This window comes from Gracilinanus agilis, chromosome 4 (assembly GCF_016433145.1).
Source record: "Gracilinanus agilis isolate LMUSP501 chromosome 4, AgileGrace, whole genome shotgun sequence".
Lineage (NCBI taxonomy): Eukaryota > Metazoa > Chordata > Mammalia > Didelphimorphia > Didelphidae > Gracilinanus > Gracilinanus agilis.
Window position 1 is genome coordinate 408,496,901 of NC_058133.1, and position 23,981 is coordinate 408,520,881.

Sequence of the window (23,981 nt, forward strand, 5' to 3'; positions counted from 1 at the left end):
AAAAGGAGAAAAAAGAGGAAAGGTATTTAGAATTTCCTTTCATTTGTTAGAGTTTTCATAGTGTGATACATTTAAAAAATATTAGTCTAGCTAAGAGTACATAAATTATCTTTACGTACTTTAAAAAACATTTTTTTAAACCCTTAACTTCTGTGTATTGGCTCCTAGGTGGAAGAGTGGTAAGGGTGGGCAATGGGGGGGGGTCCAGTGACTTGCCCAGGGTCACATAGCTGGGAAGTGTCTGAGGCTGGATTTGAATCTAGGACCTCCTGTCTCTAGGCCTGACTCTCAATCCGCTGAGCTACCTAGCTGCCCCTTTTTATGTACTTTTGATAGAATCTTTGGCTATACACTTTTTATAATATCACTAAATCTTAGTGATGCCTCATCATAGTATGAGGACAAACCTAGGTGACCTGGATAGCCGACAAGTAGAGTGCAAGCTCTCTGACAGGTTCTATTGTTCTGGAAAGGCTTTGAAAATGGCAACAGATTTGTTTTCTAGGACCAGTCCAATGAAGTACAGAAGCTCATCACCTATAGACTGTTCACTTGACTCTTTTGGCCATGGCCACCCCGGAAACAAAGAAAAATAGAAAACACATGAAGTACTGGCAGATTCTCTTCTACTTCAGTAGTGACCATTGCAAAGTGGAATAAAAAGCAACAGGGCAGGCTATGAATCACATTGTTTTTAGACCTCAATTAACTTTAAGTTTGATGCTTTTAAGTGGAAGATCTTTATCTATTGGCCAAGTGAATGTACTGCTGGAGTTGCTGAGTCATATCAGTCTTGACATTTTTATTTTAAAGGAAATTGGAAGAATGAAGGAAGGTTCAGGTAAATGAGGGAATAAATCACAAGAAACATTATTTCATGCCATTGCTACCAATCTAGTATCACAGTTCTGATGAATATTTGCAAAAATGTCATCATGAAAATAATTTTTACACATTTAACATCATTAATTGCTGAGACTAAAAAGGCAGGGAAATTTTTCAGATTTGATAAGACCCTCCAAATTAGGTCATAATTTTGTGACATAAGTCCATAGATAGAAAAAGGTGATAATGTAGAAAAAAAATTAAGAAAGCAAAGTTCAAGAGTAAGAATAAGAGATGCCCAAAATCTGGAGACTACAGAGAATTCTTACACTTTATAAGAACATGAATACTTTTTTAAGGAAAATATTTATATAGTGTAGGTTATTCATATAAATGAAATAACAAAGTCACTGATTGAAATTACACATTCACAGATATTTCATTTGTGTAGTTCTGGATAAAACTCCTTTACCAATGCAAATCTGCAGATTTTTTTAACTTGCAGTTACCAAGACATTGAGAGATTAAGTGATTTGCCTGGATTTAAATAGCCAGTTCCCATTAGAGGTTAGACTTGAACCTAAGGCTCCTCTTTCAATTCGTCTCTTTTCTACAGTGTTACATTATATATATTAAATTGCTCTTTTAGCTTTGTTTACTTAACAGTAAATAATTCCAACTGATTTGTCAGGGCAAAGGCAAGAATTATTAAAAAAATAGGAAGAATAATAAAGATATGGCTCATTATTAAGATTTATTTAAACAGGCAATGAGAAATGGGATGAGAACATTTCTTTCTTTTTCAATGATATATCTTTCAGTGTTATATCAGTACCATTTAAGACTATTTGAAAGACATAGAAAGGGAAATAATCTTATGTCTTTCTGTTTGTAAAAAATCTGGCAGGATATAAAATGGAGATGTATACCCACCAAAGCTATTCATTTTGACAGAAGAGATTGAGAACAGAGACAACTTAGAATGATTCTATGTGGATAGTAAGAATCTCCAGATGTTCCTGCTTGCAGATTATATCATGCTGACTATCAAATTCGGGACATTGCAGAGCCTCCTGGAAAAGAGATATAATCACTCCTGAATTTGACATGAAAGTACACACAGGAAAGACTGGGATGAAGAATGAATTTGGATGGAAAACTTGTTGACTTGTCCATCAGAATATACATTTGGAACAAACAATATAGATAGAATAGTTGGACTCAGAATAAAACAAGAGAAAAAGCTAATTTGCTATTAGGATATTTACAAAATTTATTTGATAATTCCAAAATTCCTCCACTGGTCTTAAATTTCCCATGAAAAAAATGATCCTTTTTTTCTTAATACTCATAGTATCCTGGAGCTGATATGTCACTAAGCCATGAGATACAACAATCTCTGAAAAACTAAAAATGAATAATCCACAGACAATAATGGGAGGTGAATGGTAGATGTGTCCAGGCTGCTATATATATATGTATATATATGTATATATGTATATATATATTAGCATTAATTATTTTTTGAACCCTTACCTTCTATCTTAGACTCAGTTCCGTGTATTATTATATTATTAGTTCCAAAACAGAAGAGTGGAAAGGGCTAGGCAATCGAAGTTAAATGGCTTGCCCCAAGTCACACAGCTAGGAAGACCAGATTTGAACCAGGTTCTTCTTTCTCTAGGCCTGATTTGCAATCCATTGAGCTGCCAAGCTGCCCCCATTTAGCATTAGTTTTAACAGTAGATTCATGGCAAATTGACTTCTGATAAAGATATAGTCATTTCAGAGCAAGGTGGGTGGATCTTCCTAGAAATAGACTTCTCAATAGATTACTAAATCGAAACTTTACCTTTTCCAGTTGGAAGCAGGAAATAGGAGACTAATCCTGCAACCATTACTTACTTTCTAAGACCTGGGAGAAAGCAATATCTTTTTATTTATTTGTTTGTTTGTTTCTTTATTTTTAAATTTTATTTTTTAGAAAAATTTTTTTCCATCATTACATAATTCACGTTCTTATTCTCTCTCCCCTACGCCCCCATAGCCAACATGCATCTCCACTGGTTTCTTCATGTGTCATCGATCAAGACCTGTTTCCATATTATCGCTAGTTGTACTAGGGTGGTCATTAAGAGTCTACATCTCACATCATGTCTGCATCAGCCCATGTGTTCAAGCAGTTGTTTTTCTTCTTTGTTTCCACTTCTGTAGTTCTTCCTCTGGATGTGGGGAGCATTCTTTTCCATAAATCCCTCAGAGTTGTCCTGGGTCATTGCATTGCTGCTAGTACAGAAGTCCATTACATTCAATTTTACCACAGTGTATCAGTCTCTGTGTGCAATGTTCTCCTGGATCTGCTCCTTTCACTCTGTATCAATTCCTGGAGGTCGTTCCAGTTCACATGGAATTCCTCCAGTTTATTATTCCTTTGAGCACAATAGTATTCTTTCACCAGCATATACCACAATTTGTTCATCCATTCCCCAATTGACGGGCATATCCTCATTTTCCATTTTTTTTGCCACCACAAAGAGTGTGGCTATAAATATTTTTGTACATGTCTTTTTCCCTATGATCTCTTTGAGGTACAAACCTAGCAATGGTATGGCTGGATCAAAGGACAGGCAGTCTTTTAGAATTCTTTTGGCATAGTTGCAAATTGCCCTCCAGAATGATTGAATCAATTCACAACTCCATCAGCAATGCATTAATGTCCCAATTTTTCCACATCCCCTCCAACATTCATTACTCTCCCCTACTGTCATTTTAGCCAATCTGCTAGATGTGAGGTGATACCTCAGAGTTGCTTTGATTTGCATTTCTCTAATTATTAGAGATTTAGAGCACTTTCTTATGTGTTTATTGATAGTTTTGATTTCCTTATCTGAAAACTGCCTATTCATGTCCCTTGCCCATTTATCGATTGGGGAATGGCTTGATTTTTTTGTACAATTGATTTACCTCCTTGTATATTTGAGTGATTAGACCTTTGTCAGTTTTTTTAATAAAGATTTTTTTCCCAGTTTGTTGTTTCCCTTCTGATTTTGGTTGCATTGTTTTTGTTTGTACAAAACCTTTTTAATTTAATATAATTGAAATTATTTATTTTACATTTTGTAATTTTTTCTAATCTTGCTTGGTTTTAAAATCTTTCTTTTCCCAAGAAAGCAATATCTTGAGGGGAAAAGAAATCAGTATTTTGGCAATGTATTTCTTGACAATATTTACCAGGAGTGACTTTTTTTTTTGTTATGCTACCCATATCTGGTAGTGAGTGAAAGTGTTTGAGTATGTGAAAAGTTGTCGATTATTTTATTATTGGAGAAAAGAAAGGATATCTTCTCTATAAAGTTTGATGTATTTAGGTGAGTAGCTTTTGAGTCACATGTTGTGATTGCTCTCTACATCATTGTTAATCATTTGTGTGGAACCTAGAAGAATTTTATGACAGTAAATTTGTAATAAAATATATTTCTGAAGCATTTAGTTTTTACCTTCAGTGTTATTTTCAGACATATTAAAAATTTTCAGTGCTTGGTCAGAACTGAAACATTCTGTACATTGACTTTGTACATGCACATTGACAGGTAGACACATCTTTCTGCTTGGCAAAGAGATTCAATTATCTTCTAAGTTGGCAATTATCTACTCTCTTTTGTCCTATCCTTAACATGGAGACAGTGAATTTGTTCTTTAAATATATTGATTTCCTTGGTAATTGTACATATTTTATTTTATACATTTTAAAACATACTCAGAATAATATATACATACATTTCACTAGACTGCCAAATGGGTCCATAATATTCCTGAATTAGTAGATGGTCTATTTGTACATAGCTTATTTTTAAATGATGTCAACCTTAGTAGCCAGTCTTTTCTTATCTCTTGATATATAGCCAGTTTCAATTTTTTTTTCTTCTATGATATTGGCTGTTGCTTGCCATTCCATAGCAACTTCCTATACTCTTTTAAAAGGAAATATTTGCAATATATTCATGAAACTTTTCAGTTTATAATAAGCCTTTGTCCTTTCATTTCAAAATACTAAAGAGTGGAAACCAATATTTATTAAATACCTACTTTGTGCCAGGTGCTGTGCTAAATACTTTTTAAAATTCCTCATTTAATTCATATAAAAACTGTGAGGGAGTCATATTTTTATAATCATTTATGGTCATCCATTTCTTTGTCTACCTTTTGTATTAAAGTTACCTAATATCATGGTATGTGTTGACTTGGGATAATTTTTATATTAAAATCGTCACAGGCTAGGATGTATGGATACTCTATGAAGGTTATTTAAAATTCTTGCTAAAGGGGAGACTGAATATAAACACTTCATTATTAAGCAACCATGGAATTTAGTATTTTGTAACTTTCTACACTGTATTTATTAGAGTCTGATCCTAAGCATTATTAAGTTTTCTACATTAATCATAAGCCATCATTATTTTTAGATGTAATATTCATTCATTGAAACTTCTGACTCCATTTGAAGTTTTTTAGAATTGATTTCTCCAGTCCCTCCATCCCTGATTAAACCAATAAACCATATTAAATGGAAAGAAGCATAATTAGAGTTAAATTTCCAATATGTTTATGATTATCTTGACTATTAAGGTAGAAAGCCTAAACTTAGTTTTTCTTAGTTATAATTCTTATTGTGTAAGTTTTATAAGTAGCACTACTGGGGCAGTTAGGTACTCAGTAGGTGAAGTAGTCAGGCCTAGAAAGGAGGTCCTTGATTGAAATCTGGCCTCAGATACTTCCTGGCTGTGTGATCCTGGGCAAGCCACATAATCCCAATTGGCTTTGCCTTTACTGTTTTTCTGCCTTGGAACCAATACACAGTATTGATTCTAAGTCAGAAGGTAAGAGTTTGAAACAAATAAAATAAATATTACTAAGTTTAAGCTCCTCAGAGTTAAACGTAACATTTTTCACTCTTTAAATTAATATGTAGGTAGTGTACTCAACAAGGACTAATTCTGATTTGTCTGTAAGGATAATAAAGTTAGGACTGGTTTAATAGTCTAAATTCTTAATTTTCTTTTTATGGATACAATTAAATATAACATTTCTTGCCTTTTTTCCTTCAGTTTGGATGTATTTTGTTGGTTTAAGGAATTCAAAGGCAATTCTTTTGTAACTTAAATTTTTAGATTGTTACCTGAGACCCCTAAGATGTTTAATGCTGGCCCATGATCACAGGGCTACACAAAATCAGAGGGAAGACTTTGAACATAGGCCCTGAGGAACAGCATAGTCTAATGCAGTGATGGGCAAACTTTTTAAAGAGGGGGCCAAAGGAAAGGGAAGGCTCATCTGTCAATCTGTTTCTAAGGCAACTCTTTTTGAAGTTTCATTGTATTGTATCCTACTCATTGTATCCGTCAGATTAGGAATAATGTCCTGTAGCTGGATAGAACATTTCAGGCCCCCCCTCCCCCAATCTGGCCTGCTGGCTATAGTTTGCCCATCACTGGACTAGACCATTGGTAGGAGGAAGTAAAATGGGAGATTATTGAGCAATAATGAGTAAAGAAGTTAGTGTAATTGTGTTCTAGACAAGCCCATGATTGACTGTTGGGGAAGGTATATATAAAGCGATAAATGAGTCAAATGTTATTGTAAAAAGTTTTGCTAGAATTGATTAATTTTGAAACCATATTTGAAATCTATATAATATTATAAAGTTGTTTAGGCTTGATTTGAAGAAAATTTTGCTAACAATTAGATCTAACCAAAAATGTAACTAACTCTTTTGGGAGGTAGGATGTTTCTCTTCATTCAAAGCCTTCAAAAAAACCACTTCTAAAAAGCCACCTTATTCACTTTAGACTGTGAACTATCTTGTGAATGACATCTTTAATCCACATAGAGGAGGAAGTGATGAAGAGCTCTCCAATCAACTTAAATTTATAATTTAAATTATAAAGGACACTTTCCCATGGAGGGTGGATGGGCCTGGTATCATGTTGCTTGGAGGACACAAACAACTTCCAGTTGTTTTTCTATAATGGCCAGTGAGTTACTACCTCTAAGATAACGATCTGGCAATTGGGTGACAGGAAGTAGCCTTAATAGAGCAAAAGTGAGCCTACCTACCATTGATTAGCTGACCCTTGGAAGGCTTGCCTCCCTTTCCCAAATTTATTACAGTTTTGAAGTTTGAATATACTATATACTGAGACATGGTGCTAAAAGTAACCTGATTTCGGAAGTCAAAGGAAAACATTTGAATAATTTAAAATATTCTATTCATGTTCTAAAGATTAGTGCATATTAATCTATTTATAAATTACTGATTTTTAGAAAAGTATTTAACAGAGTTCTTAATTTTGATTTCTTTTTCTTATTTAGTAGTTTGCCATTTCCTTCTTCAGCTCATTTTAATGAGGAAATTGAGGCAACAGGATTAAATGGCTTGCCCAAGATTACACAGCTAATGAGTATTTGAGGCCAAATTCAAACTCCAGCCTTTCTGACTCCAGGTCTCTGACACTCTATCTGTTGTTCAACTTAGTTGCCTTTTGTATTCATTAGTAAAATAAAATTTACTGATTAGTTGAATATACAATAATCATCAAAATCTTAGATTGTTTATTGCATAAACAAGTAATTAAAATATGTATCTTGAACCATTTTGTATATCTTTTATCATCTTCTAAACCAAAATTCCTTAATAGAATTAATCACAGGTTTGGTCGTCCAGGAGTAGAATGTTATTGCCAACATGACAGTGGTGCTGCAGTAATACAGCTCCAGTTCCTGATTAATGAGGTTAGTAAATTACTTTAATCCCTTAGTTTTATAAGAATCACTGTTACATCATGTTTTTCTTCTGGTTTTTAGATAGTGGTGAACAACCAAAAATATATTTGCAATTCATTTTTCAGTCATAAGATAATAACTTAAGAGATTGATGGTATTTAAGAGATTACCTAGTCCAAATTCTGCTTTTTGCTGAAGCCTAGGAAGCTTGTGACTGACTTTCTTAAGTTTACTCAGGTGTTGAGGAGACAAAACTGGGATTCAAGCCTAGGTTCTCTGCTTTCAAAGTCAGAGTACTTCCCATTGCACTATGCTTTGTGAAAATGAACTTCGTTATGTAGTTCTTCACTAATTCAGCCTTGTCCAATTCTTCTTGACCCCATGGGCCACAACTATCTGTGGGATTTTCAGACTTAACTCTAGTGACAGTAAAATTTAGTAACTATTGATTGTTTCATATCTTTTAATAAATTCTTTCAGATATTCTCTTACAACAGTTAACAACATAGAAATATGTTTTGCATGATAATATATGTATAACCCAGAAAAAAATCGCTTACATCTCCTAGTGGGAGGAGGGGAAGGGAGTCAGGGAGTCAATTTGGATCTTATAGCTTCAAAATATATGTGGAAAATTGTTATTACTTGTAATTTGGAGAATAAAATATCTTGAAAAACCTTACCTTCAAAAAAAATAAATTTCTTAAAAGCATGGACAGAAACAGAATAGAAAATTGGATGAATACTTTTCACAGAAATAGTGACTTGATTTTGAAGCAGGGTTCACCTTGTAAAATCCAAAAAAGCATTTGCATGCAGCAGAGCTGTATTTTTGCCATTATCTCCCAGAGTAAAATTCAGCAAATTAGATTGTCTTGGTATTGGTTTCATCATCCACTAAATGAGAGCATTAGGCAAAATCCATAATGGTCACTGACATTCATGTAGCTCCTTAAAAGTTTTCAAAGTGTTTCACATATATTTTAACATTTGATATTTATAACAAACCAATGGGATAAGTGCTACAGGTATTATTATCTTCATCTTACAGTTGAATAATCTTAAACTCAGAAATGACTTGTCTGGGATTATAATAGCTAGTAAGTGTTAGAGTAAGGATTTGAACCACTAACAGTGTGTTATAATATCTCTCTTAGATAATCTCTTATACCCTATTCTGATATTTTATGAATCTCTATGACTTGAAATTTGTAATGTATAAATAACAAAAGGTACCATAAAAATATTTTGGAAATAGCAACTCTGAAAATAAGTAAAAATGTAGCTATCTATAAAATTTCAGATGACTAGGAAAAATTCCTTTATCAATCAAAGAAGGAGGTTCTTTTCCCCTATTATCCTTTTACCTTTAATGGAAAGAGCTAGTGATACTTTATTTTGAGGGAAGAATAGCTGAAGAGGAAGGTGGAGGAGAGACTCCTGCAATAGCAGAAGGAATTCAGGCCCTTCAGAAATATCGGTGGCAAATAGATCTAGGAACAGAAGCAGCAGGGTGGCACAGTAGGGAGAGCACTGGACTTGGAATCTAAAAGTCCCAAGTTCAAATATGTATAGCCTTAAATATTTACTAGCTCTCTGACCTGAGCAATTCACTTAACCTGTCTGCTTCAGTTACCTCGTATGCAAAAAAATGAAAATATTTGTTTGGTGCTTATCAAGGCTTAAAGTGCTATAGAAATGATAGCTATTATTAAATAGGCAGTGGCAATTCGTCAAGGTGATGGGAGGTGGTAATTTGGAATTGAGCTATTTTTCTTCTATAAACTACATCATGATGCCAGGAAGTTCTCTGCTTCAGGCAGAAATTTGTTGAAACTATCTTTGGTTATTTGATGTTAATTTTATCCTTTTCTTTTTTGGTCTGCTTGTTATAATAGTTGCTCTAAATTAAACTTTAAAGTTATTACAATTTGTGTCAATATCCATTTTCATTAAAAAAAAAACAAAACTTATTTCATATAAGGGTTTGTTTTCTTCTGATCTTCATTATGTGTCACTCCTGCTCCCTTAATGAGATTACTGCTGCTATTTTCTACTATGTTGTCCAAAATGTTAATCAACAGTGATCAGTTCTTATTATAAACTCTTGTAATATGTGCTTGTATATCTAGTAGAAAATCTGAAAATTTCAGTTGGATTCTAGTTTTAAAATATTTCACTTTAATACTTGAAATTATATTTGTCTTACATCTTGATTAGAAGGGCTTCCCAAATCAGAAAAAAAACACTTTGAACTACAGGAGAAATTTTTGATAGATGCTTAGTGATGTTTCATACTTTCATGTAATATATAATATAATTTGTGTTATATTAAAGGGAGCTCTTGTGAGTGCCTTGGCTGATGACACCTTACATTTGTGGAATTTACGTCAGAAGAGACCTGCCATATTGCATTCACTGAAATTTAGCAGAGAAAGGTAAGAATTACATCAGTTGTATGACATAGGAAATCTTTGTTATACTTATCTCTATATTTGTTTATTCTTTTTCTTTTTTCCCCTTTTTAAAAATTATGCCAGTATTTTATAAAAGCACAATTCACCTATGTTATGCCTTTTGATTCTTATAAACTAAAGGTCTGGTATAGCAAGAATACTTAATACTTCTTTAAGAGATGAGGTACAAAGAAAGTGGCCCAAGATCATGCAGCAAGTTAGTGAAAGAGAATGAGAACCTTGCTTCTCCTCATGCTGAGGTTAGGACACTTTGGACTAGATCATATTGCTTTCATAAATAAATTCTCTAAAGCTCTAGAGGGCACCTTTTAAAGTATGGTTTACTAAAGTTTCAAAATAACAGAAGGCTCTGGCCTCTGGTTTTATTCCTCGTGATACAAAGGAAGATTAAATTTTTTTAAATTATTCTATAGTTTTGATAATTTAATAATTTCAAAAGCAGTTCAGGGATTCTTACTTAACCTGGGTCTATGGACTTTATTTTTATTTTAAAATTTTGATAATACAATAGTTTATAATCTTATGTATTTTAATCATATATTTAAAAATGTCAGTCTGAGGAATCCATAACAAACAGAAGGCAAAGAACATTGGATTTAGTCTAACCATCTCATTTTGCATCTGATGAAACTGAACCTGAAGATGTAGAGTGACTTACATAGGAGTGACAGTAGAGGTCCAAATCATAGGTCAGTTGCTCTACATTTAGTGATTTTTTGCTCCCACAGTGCTAATTTATTAGCTCTTGATTACCCTCTCTCCTCATCTCAGTTCATTCATAGTCATATAATCTGAACTTTTAAAGTCACATTAATCTAGATGTATTCAAGTACTTTATTAAGCCTACACAAATTGATCTAAAAGGTGTAGATCTATTAAGTTATGTGAGCATAGATATTAGAATCATGAAATTGTTTCACTCTTCCCGTTCTCATAGGCCTCAGTCATTTATTATTTTTCACCTAGATGTTACTTGGTTCTCCCTCTTTCATATCCTGTCTCATTTGATTATTGTAGTTTGTTTGGCTTTGTAGGAGCAGTCCGAATTGAAGTCTTTTCATCTTCTTACCTTGACTTTGGTTCATTTTTAGGTCAGATTGGTAGGTTTATCCTATCTGGAGTTCTACTGCTTTCTTGTGGTTACTTTTGGAACTATTTCCTAATTTCCTTTATGGAGATGTTTAGTAATACTTAAGTCATTTTCAAAGAATTTTTTCGTTTTCCAAATAACCTTAAGATGACATTTAAAATATTATTTTTAGCATGAGAATTAGTACAATCCATTCATGTGGTGAGGAGTCTTTTCTATGCTGTTTTGATGAATTTTCTGGCTAGGTCTTTATTTTTAGAATAGGTCTTAATTATTTGTTGTAAATAGTTATTTCTTAAAATTTTGCTTAAAATCAAGATTATAAATAAGCAAAATTATCAAAAAATGAAACATTTTGTAAAATTCACATTTTTACTAGCTGCCTTTCATAATGAAAATGAAGACATTTTTTGGCAGATGTATGAAAAATAATGTACAAGAGAGTTACCATAAAGAAGGAGCAATTTTCAAATATCTTTTTATCTCATTGGGTATATCTTCACAGAAAAAATATCGAATTTTAGTTATGGAAAAACAATAAAAAGAATCAAGTTAGATCAAAAAGCCTTTATTGCATACTTACTATGTGCTAAGCATTATGCTAAATGTTGGGGGTACAAAGATAAGAAGAAGCAATCAGTGCCTTCAGGGAGTTTATACTTTAATAAAGGAAGTAAAATATAAATAAATAACTATATAGTGAATAAATGAAAAGATAAACCTTAGAGGAGAAGGTTCTAGCATTTTTAATGGGTAGCAGAGAGATACTGGGGAAAACCCTCCTGTAGAAGGTGGTATTTTAGTTTAGTCTTAAAGGAAGCTAATATAGATAAGGTATAGATGAGGATAGAGAGCATTCTAGGCATTTAAAGCAGCCAGTGCAAAGTCCCAGAGATGGAAGATGCAGTGTTTGAGGAACAGGAAGTAGGCCAGTATTATTGGATGGTAAAGTGCACGTGTAGAGGAGTAAAATGTAAGAAGACTAGAGGGGCCTGTTACCATTGGCTTTAAAAGCCAGAGACATTATTCTATATTTGATGCTGGAGGCAAAAGGGGATGATTAGAGTTTATTGAATAGGGGTGTGGCAGCCAGGTGGAGTTTGACATGGAGTAGGGAGACACTTGATGTATGCAGACCAATCAGAAGGCTATTTTAATAGTCTAGATCTGGGATCATGAAGGCTTACATCAAACTGATGTTCGTGTAAGTAGAAATAAGGGGATTTAGGTAGTGAAAGAAGAAGTAACAAGTATTGTCAAGAGATTGTATGTGTGAAGGGAGTACTTGAGAATTACATCCAGAATTGAAAATTGAAACCTATCTCACTGGTAAGATAGAAATACCCAGTCTAATAAAGAGAGAAATTTTTAGCTTATTACTATAGAGGAGAGTTTGGGTGGGGCAAGATAGTAAGTTGTTTTAGACATGCTGAATTTCAGATACTTTTGGTGATTTAGCTTAAGATGCCCAAGAACCAAAAAAAGATGATGAGGAATCCAAGAATTTATGAGAAAGATCTTAATCTAGGTAAAGTAGATCTGGAAATAATTTGTATCAAGTTGATACAAAACTCATGTGAATTTATGGTTCATCAAGTGAAATACTATAGAGAAGGAGTGGTAAATTTCATCATAATTGGTTTGTGTTTAAATCCAATGGTTTTTTTTTAATGTGTTTAAGAACATTCTAGGAAGGGGTTCATAGACTTTACTAGACTTTCAAAGGGCTCTGCAAGACAAAAAAGTTTAAGAACTGTAATGTAGAGTAAAAAGAGATGTCTCCAAAGAAAAGATCTTTGGCGCATACCCACAGTTTGTGGACATGACATAGATGAAGATTCAGCAAAGTGGGCTGAGGATCATAATAGGATGAAGAGGAGTCTTGATCTTCACTGTATGTCTATTGTATATTACTTACTAAACATTTATTTTTAATTTATGTAGGTTGTTATGGTTCAGGAACACTTATTTTTTTAAATATTTATTTTGAATATTTTCCCGTAGTTACGTATTTCATGTTCTTTCCCTCTCTCCCAAACTCCCCTAACCCCCTTTAACCGATGCACAATTCCACTGGGTTTTACATGTATCATTGATCAATACCTAATTCCATATTATTGATAGTTGGACTAGAGTTATCGTTTATTATCTACATCCCCAATAATATCCCCATCACCCCATGTGTTCAAACAGTTGTTTTTCTTCTGTATTTCTCCTCCTACAGTTCTTTCTCTGAATGTGGCTAGTTTTTTTTTCTCATAAGTCCCTCAGCCTTGCTCTGGATCCTTACATTGCTGTTAGTAGAGAAGTTCCTTATGTTTGATTGTACCACAGTGTATCAGTCTCTATGTACAGTGTTCTGGCTTTGCTTCTTTCACTCTGCATCAATTCCTGGAGGTCATTCCAGTTCACATGGAATTCCTTCAGTTCTTTATTTCAGGAACACTTATACTTCCTTTTTTTGTTTAGATTTTTGCAATAATCATGTGAAGTAGAGCAGGTATTACTGTATTACATTATTTCTAAAAAAGAGGCATAATAACTTTAATGAGGTAGTTGACACAGTTATCCTGTTTATCTTCATTAATCAAACATTTATTAAGTAACTAGATGATCTCTTCTAATTTTTTTTTGTGTCCATTTAACCCATTTTTTTGTTGTCTTTATTGGTATCATTGAATTTTAATATGTATATACTTCTTTTTGTTCTTTATTCTGCATTGTAATATTGTCCATATTTATTTATCCTTGCATTTGTCCCTTATTTTTATGAAATAACATAATTCCCTTCAGTCATTTTCCAAACAGTGGTCCATAGTTTATCATTTTATTTCTGCCTTGTTATTATGAATACCCAATTGCAATCTTTTATACAGATTTCTTTTTTCCCCATCTTATTTCATTAGACATGAATTTAGCAGTGAGTTTATTGGATGGGTCTTAAGAGTTAGCACAATTTTATAATTTTTATTATTTAAATCCAAATTACTTTATGAAAAGATTGAGGTTATTTGCAACTTTGTCTGAGGATTTAGTATTCCCATTTTTTGTAACTGTCAACATTTTATTTTATTGTCTTTGCATATTTCATAGGTGAGTTGTCTTAATTTGAATCTGATTATTAGAGTTTCTTAGTTTGAGAATGGCTTATTTGTACTTGATCACGTCTCACAGAAAAATGACTCATTCAAATATATGGCATTTTCTTATACATTTTTAAAAGGTCAAATTTAAAAAAAATTATTTGTTTAATTAATTTAGAATATTTTTCCATGATTTTATGATTCATGTTCTTTACCTCCTCTTTCCCACCCCTCTCCCATAGCCAACAAGCAAATTTCACTGGGTTTTACATGTGTCATTGATCAAGAACTATTTCCTTTTTATTAATATTTGCACTAGGGTGATAGTTTATAATCTACGTCCCCAATCATATCTCCATCGAACCATGTGATCAAGCAGTTTTTTTCTTCTGTGTTTCTATACCCACAGTTCTTTCTCTGGATGTGGATAGCATTCTTTTTCATAAGTCCCTCAGAATTGTTCTGGATCATTGCATTTCTGCTACTAGAGAAATCCATTACATTCGATTGTGCCACAGTATAACTGTCCCTGTGTATAATGTTCTCCTGATTCTACTCCTTTCACTCTGCATCAATTCATGGAAATCATTCCAGTTCACATGGAATTCCTCCAGTTCATTATTCCTTCAGTAAAATAATATTCCATCACCAACAGATACCACAATTAGTTCAGCCATTCCCCAATCGAAGGGCATCCCCTCATTTTCTAATTTTTTGCCACTACAAAGAACATGGCTATAAATATTTTTGTACAATTCTTTTTTCCTTATTATCTCTTTGGGGTATAAACTCAGCTGTGGTGTGGCTGGATCAAAAGGCAGGCAGACTTTTAGCGTTCTTGAGATAGCTCCAAATTGCTTTCTGGAATTGGATCAATTCACAACTCCACCAGCAGTGTATTAATGTCCCAATTTTGCCACATTGCCTCCAACATGTATTACTTTCCTTTGCTGTCATATTAGCCAATCTGCTAGGTGTGAGGTTGTATCTCAGAGTTGTTTTGATTTGCATTTCTCTAATTATGAGAGATCACTTTCAGATCACTTTTTCATGTTGCTTATTGATAATTTTGATTTTTTTATTTGAAATTACCTATTCATGCCCCTTGGCCATTCATCAGTTGGGGAATGGCTTGATTTTTTGTACAATTGATTTAGCTCCTTATAAAGTTGAGTAATTAGACCTTTGTCAGAGGTTTTTGTTATAAAGTTTTTTCCCAATTTGTTGCTTCCCTTCTAATTTTGGTTGCATTGGTTTTGTTTGTACAAAACCTTTTAAATTTAATGTAAACAAAATTATTTATTTTACATTTTGTAATATTCTCTATCTCTTGCTTAGTGTTAAAATCTTTCCTTTCCCATGGATCTGACAGGTACACTATTCGGTGGTCACCTAATTTACTTATAGTTTCCTTCTTTATATTTGTCCTTTACCCATTCTAAATTTATCTTGGTATAGGGTTTGAGATGTTGATCTAAACCTAATCTCTCCCATACTCTTTTCCAGTTTTCCCAGCAGTTTTTTTTAAATAGTGGGTTTTTGTCCCAAAAGCAGGAATATTCGGGTTTATTGTATACTGTCTTGCTGACATCATTTACCCCAAGTCTATTCCACTGATTCTCCCTTCTGTCTCTTAGCCAATACCATATTGTTTTGATGACCCCTGCTGGTACTGCTAGTCCCCCATCTTTCACATTTTTTTCCATTATTTCCCTTGATATACTTGATCTTTTGTTCTTTGAAATGAACTTTGTTATAATTTTTTCTAATTAAGTAAAAAAGTTTCTTGGTGGTTTGATAGGTATGGCACTGAATAAGTAAATTAATTTGGGTAGAATTGTCATTTTTATTATGTTAGCTTGTCCTACCCATGAACAATAAATGTTTTTCCAATTGTTTAGATCTAGTTTTAACTGTGTGGAAAGTGTTTTGTAGTTGTGTTCATATAATTCCTGTGTTAGTCTTGGCAAATAGATTCCTAAATATTTTATATTATCTAGGGTGATTTTAAATGAAATTTCTTTTTCTAACTCTTGCTGTTGTGATTTGTTGGAAATATATAGAAATGCTGATGATTTATGTAGGTTTATTTTGTATCCTGCAACTTTGTAAAATTATTATTTCCACTAGCTTTTTAGTTGATTCTCTAGGATTCTTTAAGTAGACCATCATATTATCTGCAAAGAGTGATAGCTTGGTCTCCTCATTGCCTATTTTAATACCTTCAATTTTTTTTTCTTCTCTAATTGCTACTGCTAGTGTTTCTAGTACAATGTTAAATAATAGAGGTGATAATAGGTATCCTTGTTTCATTCCTGATCTTATTGGGAAGACTTCTAATTTATCCCCATTGCAGATAATGCCTGCTGATGGTTTTAAATATATACTGTTTATTGTTTTTAGTAAAACCCTTTTATTCCTATACTTTCTAGTGTTTTCAATAGGAATGAGTGTTGTATTTTGTCAAAGACTTTTTCAGCATCTATTGAGATAATCTTGTGATCTTTGTTGGTTGCTTGTTAATATAGTCAATGATGTGAGTGGCTTTCCTAATATCCTTTCATTTCCTGGTATAAACTCCACCTGATCATAGTGAATAACCTTTGTGATCACTTGCTGGAGTCTTTTTGCTAGTATTTTATTGAAGATTTTTCATTTGTGTTCATTAAGGAGATTGGTCTGTAGTTTTCTTTCTCTGTTTTTGATCTGCCCACCTTTGGAATCAGTACCATCTTTGTGTCATATAAGGAATTTGGTAGAACTCCTTCTTTGCTTATTTTGTAAAATTGTTTATATTGTATTGGGATTAGTTGATAGAATTCACTTGTGAATCCATCTGGCCCTGGGGATTTTTTCTTAGGTAGTTCTTTGATGGCTTGTTCAACTTCTTTTTCTGATATGGGATTATTTAATATTTTTTTCTTCTTCTATTAATCTAGGCAATATATATATATATTTTTTTAAATATAGTCATCCTTATCACCTAGATTGCCATATTTATTGCCATATAATTGGGCAAAATAGTTCTTAATAATTACTTTAATTTCCTCTTCTTTAGAGACGAGGTCACCGTTTTCACCTTTGATACTGTTAATTTGGTTTTATTCTTTCCTTTTTTAATTAGATTAACCAGTACTTTATTTTATTTGTTTTTTTAAAGTACCAGCTTCTGTCTTATTTATTAATTCAATAGTTCTTTCACTCTCGATTTTATTGATTTCTCCTTTAATTTTTAGGATTCTAATTTAGTTTTTATCTGGAGATTTTTAATTTGTTCTCATTTTAGTTTTTTAATTTGTATGCCCAATTCACTGACATCTTCCCTCTCTGATTTGTTAATATATGCACTCAGGGATGTAAATTTTCTCCTGAGTACTGCTTTGGCTGCATCCCATAGATTTTGATAAGATATCTCTTCACTGTCATTCTCTTCAATGAAATTATTAATAGTTTCTATTATTTGTTCTTTAACCAATCAATTTTTGAGAATTATATTATTTAATTTCCAATTAATTTTTGGTTTGCCTTTCCATGTACCCTTGCTAATTATTTTTTTATTGTATTATGATCTGAAAAGTTTGTATTTATTATTTCTACTTTTTTTGCATTTATTTGCAATGTTTTCATGCCCTAGTACATGGTCAGTCTTTATGAATGTACCATGTGCTGCTGAAAAGAAGGTGTTTTCCTTTTTGTACCTATTTATTTTTCTCTATATCTATAAACTGTATTTTTTCTAAGATTTCATTTACATCTCTTACCTCTTTCTATTTATTTTTTGATTTATCTAGATCTAATAGAGGAAGTTTCAGGTCTCCCACTAGTATAGTTTTACTATCTATTTCGTCCTTAAGCTCCAATAGTTTCTCCTTTAAAAATTTGAATGCTATTCAATTTGGTGCATACATGTTGGGTGCTGATATTTCCTCATTGTCTATACTGCCTTTTATCAGGATATAATTACCTTCCCTATCTCTTTCAATCAGATCTATATATACTTTGGCTTTGTCAGATAACATCATTGCAACTCCTGCCTTCTTTTTCTCAATTAATGCCCAATAAATTTTGCTCCATCCTCTTACCTTTACTCTGTGTGAGTCTATCTGCATCATGTATGTTTTTTTGTAGAAAACATATGGTAGGATTTTGGTTTCTAATCCACTCTGCTATTTGTATCCAATTCATGGGTGAGTTCATCTCATTCACTTTCAGAGTTATGATTACCACCTGTGTATTCCCCATCATTTTGATTTCCTCTCCTAGCCCTGCCCTTTCTCCTTTCACTATTTCCCTCTGCACCAGTGTTTTGCTTTTAATCTGTTCCCCTAACCCCCACTCTTATTTTACTTCCCTTCCCACCCCCTCCCTTCTTATTCTTCTTTAGGCACTATTAAATTCCATCCCCCCTCTCTTTCCCTCCCTTTTTGAACTCCCCACCCTACTACCACCCTTGGTTTTTTCCTCACAACTTCCCTGTAGAGTAAGATAGAATTCTATACCCTAATGGATCTAGATGCTCTTCTCTCAGAATGGATTCCACTGAGAATAATGCTTAAATATTACCTATTAGCACTATTTTCCTCTCCTTTTTATAATAGTATTCTTCTCCTCCCCCTCCCATGGACCTCTTTATGTAGTAGAAATGTTCCTGTTTTTCTTATTCCTTCAAGTTTCTCTTTGTTTCATCTTCTGTTCCCTCCCCCTTTTCTTTTTTTTACATATCATCTTAAACCACTTAGTACTTCAAATTCTTCCTATAAATATTTCTTTTAACTACTATGATAATAAATACATTTTTGAGAGTTAGAAATAACATTTTTCTATTTAGGAATATAAGCAATTTGACCTTACTGAAGCCCTTAAATTTTTCCCCCTCTCTTTCTTGTTTACCTTTTCATGTTTCTCTTGAATTTTGTATTTGGACATCAAATTTTCCATTTAGTTCTGGTCTCTTCTTTACAAATACTTGGAAATCTTCTATCTTGTTGAATGCCCATACTTTCCCCTGGAAGTATATAGTCAGTTTTGATGGGTAGGTGATCCTTGGTTGTAGACCCAAATCTCTTGCCTTTCTAAATATCATTTTCCATGCCTTGTGGTCTTTTAGCTTGGAGATTGCTAGATCCTGTGTAATCCTGATTGGTGCTCCTTGATATCTGAATTATCTCTTTCTGGCTTTTTGCAATATTTTCTCCTTAGCTTGGAAGCTGTTTATTTTGTCACTTATATTCCTAGGGGTTGTCTTTCGAGGATTAAATATAGAGAGTAATCTGTGAACTCTTACAATGTCTATTTTGTCCTCTTGTTCAAGAATATCAGGGAAGGTTTCTTGGTCAATTTCTTGTAGTGTGATGTCAAGTTTTCTGGTAGACCTATGATTCTCAGATTGTCTCTCTGGACCTTTTTTCCAAGTCCATCATCTTCTCAATGAGATATTTAATTTTTCCTTCTATTTTGTCATTCTTTTGACTTTGCTTTATTAATTCTTGCTGTCTTGTGAGCTCATTAGCTTCTACTTGCCCAATTCTAGTCTTTAAAGACTGGTTTTCAGCTAAGATCTTTTGATTTTTTCTTTTTGGTTTGGTCTATCATGCTTTTCATGGCTTCTTGCAGGTCAATTTTGGTCTCTAATTTTCTCATTATTTAATTTGATTTCTGGACTTCTTTTTCCAAGTGGGAGATTCGGTCTTTTAAACTGTTATTTCTTTTTCAACTATTTCTCACTTTTCTTGCCAAGTTTCTTGTATCTTTCTTACTTGGTTCTCGACCTGCTGAGAGCTTATGACCAATTTCCATTTTTTTTTGAAAGTTTGGATGTGTTTGCTTGTTTGTTGCCTTCTGCTGTCTCCTCTGTAGTCTGCTATTTTTCTACATAGAAGTTATCCAGGGTCAGAGGTTTTTCTTTTTTTTTTTTTCTTTTCTTTTCTTTTCTTTTTTTTTTTTTTTGGTAATTGTAAATTGTAGTTCTTGGGTGTTGGTGGCCATTGTTGTGTTAGTTTTTCCTTCCTTTCCCAGCCAGAAGTCTGAGTGAGGAGGGCATACTCTCTGTGTATCAAGCTACAAAGTGGTTTTTGCCCTAAGGCTATTTTTCAGTCTCTGCTGGGTGTGTTGTGGGCAGTCCCTCTCTGGCCTATTTCTGCTCCAAACTTCCATGTTCCTCAGCCTCCTGGGCTCTCAAGTCTCGCTGCCCTTAACCAGCTCCCCCTCCCCTCCCCGGCACCTAGAGATTTCCCCAGTTTTGCTCTGACTCTGTCGTTATAGGTAGAGTAGGGGAGAGGTTATTAGCTCACACTTGGTAGGAGTAATTTTACCCCCTTTTAGCCTGGAAATGCCCAAACCCTAACTACTTTTAAGGGTGTACCCTACAATAGAGCCCTTTCACTCATCTGCACCTAAGGACATTTCTAACATCTTCTGCCTCTCTAAAATGTTCACCACCACTGGACAGTAACAACATTATAAAGGCAAACAACTTTGGAAGACTTAAGAACTCTTAATTTCTTATCAATGAAATGGCCTATCATGAATCCAAAGAACTGATAATAAAGCCTCCTAGAAGAGATGACTTTAAGTGCAGAATGAGTCATGTATTTTTTGATATGACTAGTGTGGGAATTTGTTTTGCTTGACTATTCATATTTGATATAAGAATTTTTATTTGTTTTTTTTTTTCATAATGAAGGTGGGAAACAGATATTTAAGGATAGGGCCCAACATGCCATCAATGATAAAAGAAGAGAAGCAATCATAAATAAGCAGGACAACTTTGAATGTTACATTTTGAATTTATTATATACTTAAAAAGAAAAGCCAGTTCTTAAGCAGTAGAAATGAACAATTTCATGTACTATCTATTCTTATAAAATGTATATGTGAATTCTCATTTTATTTGGTGCTTGCTTTATTTAGATTTTTAAAGGAAAAAAAAACAAACAAGCAGCAGTTTATATGTTAAACTAAAGCCAATAGAGGGCCACTCAGTTTTTTCAGTAGTTAAGTGAAATGACCAGTTCTTTCTGTAAGGAAAATCACTTTGGCAACTGTGTATAATATAGATTGAAATGGGGACAGACTTGAGAAAAGGAAATCATTTAGTAGTAGGTTATTGTTGTAGTCCCAGTCAAAGTTGATGAGGCCTTGAATGAAAGTGATTGCTATATGGGCAATGAGAGACATATAAAAGATATTGCATAAACAATAAAGGCAAGTTTGACAGTTAATTGGATATATATCATACGATCAAAGCATTTATTAAGGGTCTACTATGTGACTAACTTGGGATACAAAGTTAAAAATTATATGATCCTTACCTTCAAAGAGCTTTCATGCTATCAGAGGTTATTTCATAGTTTCTTTTCTTTCTATCACACACTATTTGTAGTAATTATGCTATATTGATTTAGGCTGATATTTTGTGTGACATAGCTATGAGCAATCTTTTTTTTTTTTTTTTTTTGGTGATGCTGTCTTATGATTAGGCACTTCTTGTACTTCTTGATACTAAACATACATATAGTGCCATATTTTTCTTAGTAGTTTGGGATCTTGGTAAAGTACTCATTAGCTTTGATACAATAATGTTTTCAGCCAAGTAATCCCTTTCATTTTCACTAGAATAATAAAATACTGAAAAGACTGATATTATTAACTAATAGCAGAGCAGCTAGTCATCATTATCATCATGATTAACATTATTTGGTTTACAATGAAAGAAAAAGTATGTCTTTGGTAGTAGATAAAATTAAAAAAAAAAGTTTGGTACCCTCATCATGTTTTGCTACCTTTATAATATAAATTTAATAGCATATAAATTTATATTCCACAACTCTGTTACCTTAACATTGGGATGTGAATTATATACACTTGAAAAATTTAAATATACATTATTCTTGAATGTGGTTATGGTTTTGGTAATTTGATGAGATGTTGCTAAAAAAAATCACTTTACCAATTCAATGAAATAGTAATGAATTTACTGTGTTTTGTTCATTGTTTCAGGGCCAAAATAATATAGACATCAGCATTTTCACTTTTTTCCTTAAGACTTTTCTTTGTGGGGCATATGTCACAGGGTCACATATACTGTGTCGTATTACTGTGATCTTTCTTTGACAACTGTTTGGAAAATGTTTATATTCATTGTTTAGTATCATTTATACTTGATCTCTTTAAAAATGTAGTGGAATGGTTTAGGACAATTTTCCAGTGGCACTCATTTTGTTCAGTTTTTAGAAAATATAGTTTAAAGTAGCTGATTCTGATTTTATTAGGATCTGTTTCTGTAATGATGAGAGATGGCATCCAAGTAAGGTAGAGGTAGCCTTTAGAATATGAGCATTCCTGGAGAGTAAGGACATTGTCAATTGACAGCCTAAATAGGAATTGCAAATGTGATTCTATTGATACAGAATTATGGGATGAAAAACCTTTCTTTAACAATGCAGGTTAACATCTTTTCTACAAATTATAGTCATCTAGAACATTGAAAGGTTAAGTACTTTATGCAAAGCCATTGAGCCAGTGTCCATTTGAGTTCTGATGTGAATATAGTTCCTTACTGCATAATTAACATTTTCTACTCATCATGTCTTTTGTGCTCTTTTCTACATAATCCCTCTTTTGTAATATTAGACCTATTCTATCTACCATGTGGTTCTTCATTGACTTTTGAATGAAATGACCATTATTTTATATTCTTTTTATGATATTTTCTTGAACTCCACTTTTTTGTAAGGTCCATTTTATTTTATTTTTTAATTTTTATTAATTTGTTGGTACATCAGAAATTCCCAGGTATCTCCCTCCCTTCCTCATACCAGAGAAGACATCACTTGACAAAAAAACCTATGTATATATAAATTGTGCCTTTTTTGTTTCTGGGTATCAATTCTTTCTCTGGAGGTAGACATTCATAAGTTAGTTCTATGCTTACATTAGTTCTGTATATTACTTTTGTATCTGTATATATTCTTCTCTTGACTGTTTCCATTTTCATAAAAAAATTTTTAGGGATAGTGATGTTACTTGACTTATATCTAGCTATATAGCATCAGCTAAGAAATTGTGATATTAAAAATGGTGACTTTTTTCCCAAGAGGAGACTTGGATAATAAGAGGCCATGTATAATTTTTCAAATGCAATACAGCCTCTTTTCTTACTTCTGATCATTTTAGGCAGAGTGGTATCAAAAATAGGGAACCAAGCTTTGGAGTCTGGAAAACTTGGGTTCCATTACTAGCTGAATTGTTAACTGTGTAATCCTGAAAATCAATTAACTTCCCAGTGCCCTATGTAATTGTAAGATTAACTTGCAAATGAATTTACATGTATGATCTCTATCATATTGTTTGCCTTCTCAAGAAGTGGGAGAGCTAAGTGGAGCTAGGAGAGAATTTGGAACTCAATTTTTAAAAATTAATGTTAAAAATAAAAATGTAATTGGGAAGTATTAACTAAATATTAATAAAAGTGTTAACATTTTAACAAAATAAAAATATATTTAAAATTTAAAAAAAGATTTGCCTTGCAATTAAAACAACTCTGAGGTACCACCTTACACTTAGCAGACTGGCCAATATGACAGCAAAGGAAAATGATAAATGTTGGAAGGGAAGTGGCAAAATTTGGCCACTAATACACTGCTGGTAGAGTTGTGAATTGGTCCAACCATTTGTTATTTTTGGGATTAGATCAGTTATAGATTGAAGATAAAATAGCCTCTACTA

At 32.9% G+C, this 23,981-nt stretch overlaps 1 protein-coding gene across 1 annotated transcript in view; it reads left to right on the top strand.

Moving 5' to 3' along the window:
- Positions 1-23,981, top strand: part of STXBP5 (syntaxin binding protein 5) — a 252,000-nt gene that overhangs the window by 20,797 nt on the left and 207,222 nt on the right. The window contains 2 exon segments of the mRNA XM_044675457.1: positions 7,533-7,614; positions 9,943-10,043. Coding sequence (XP_044531392.1) covers positions 7,533-7,614; positions 9,943-10,043 — 183 coding nt within the window.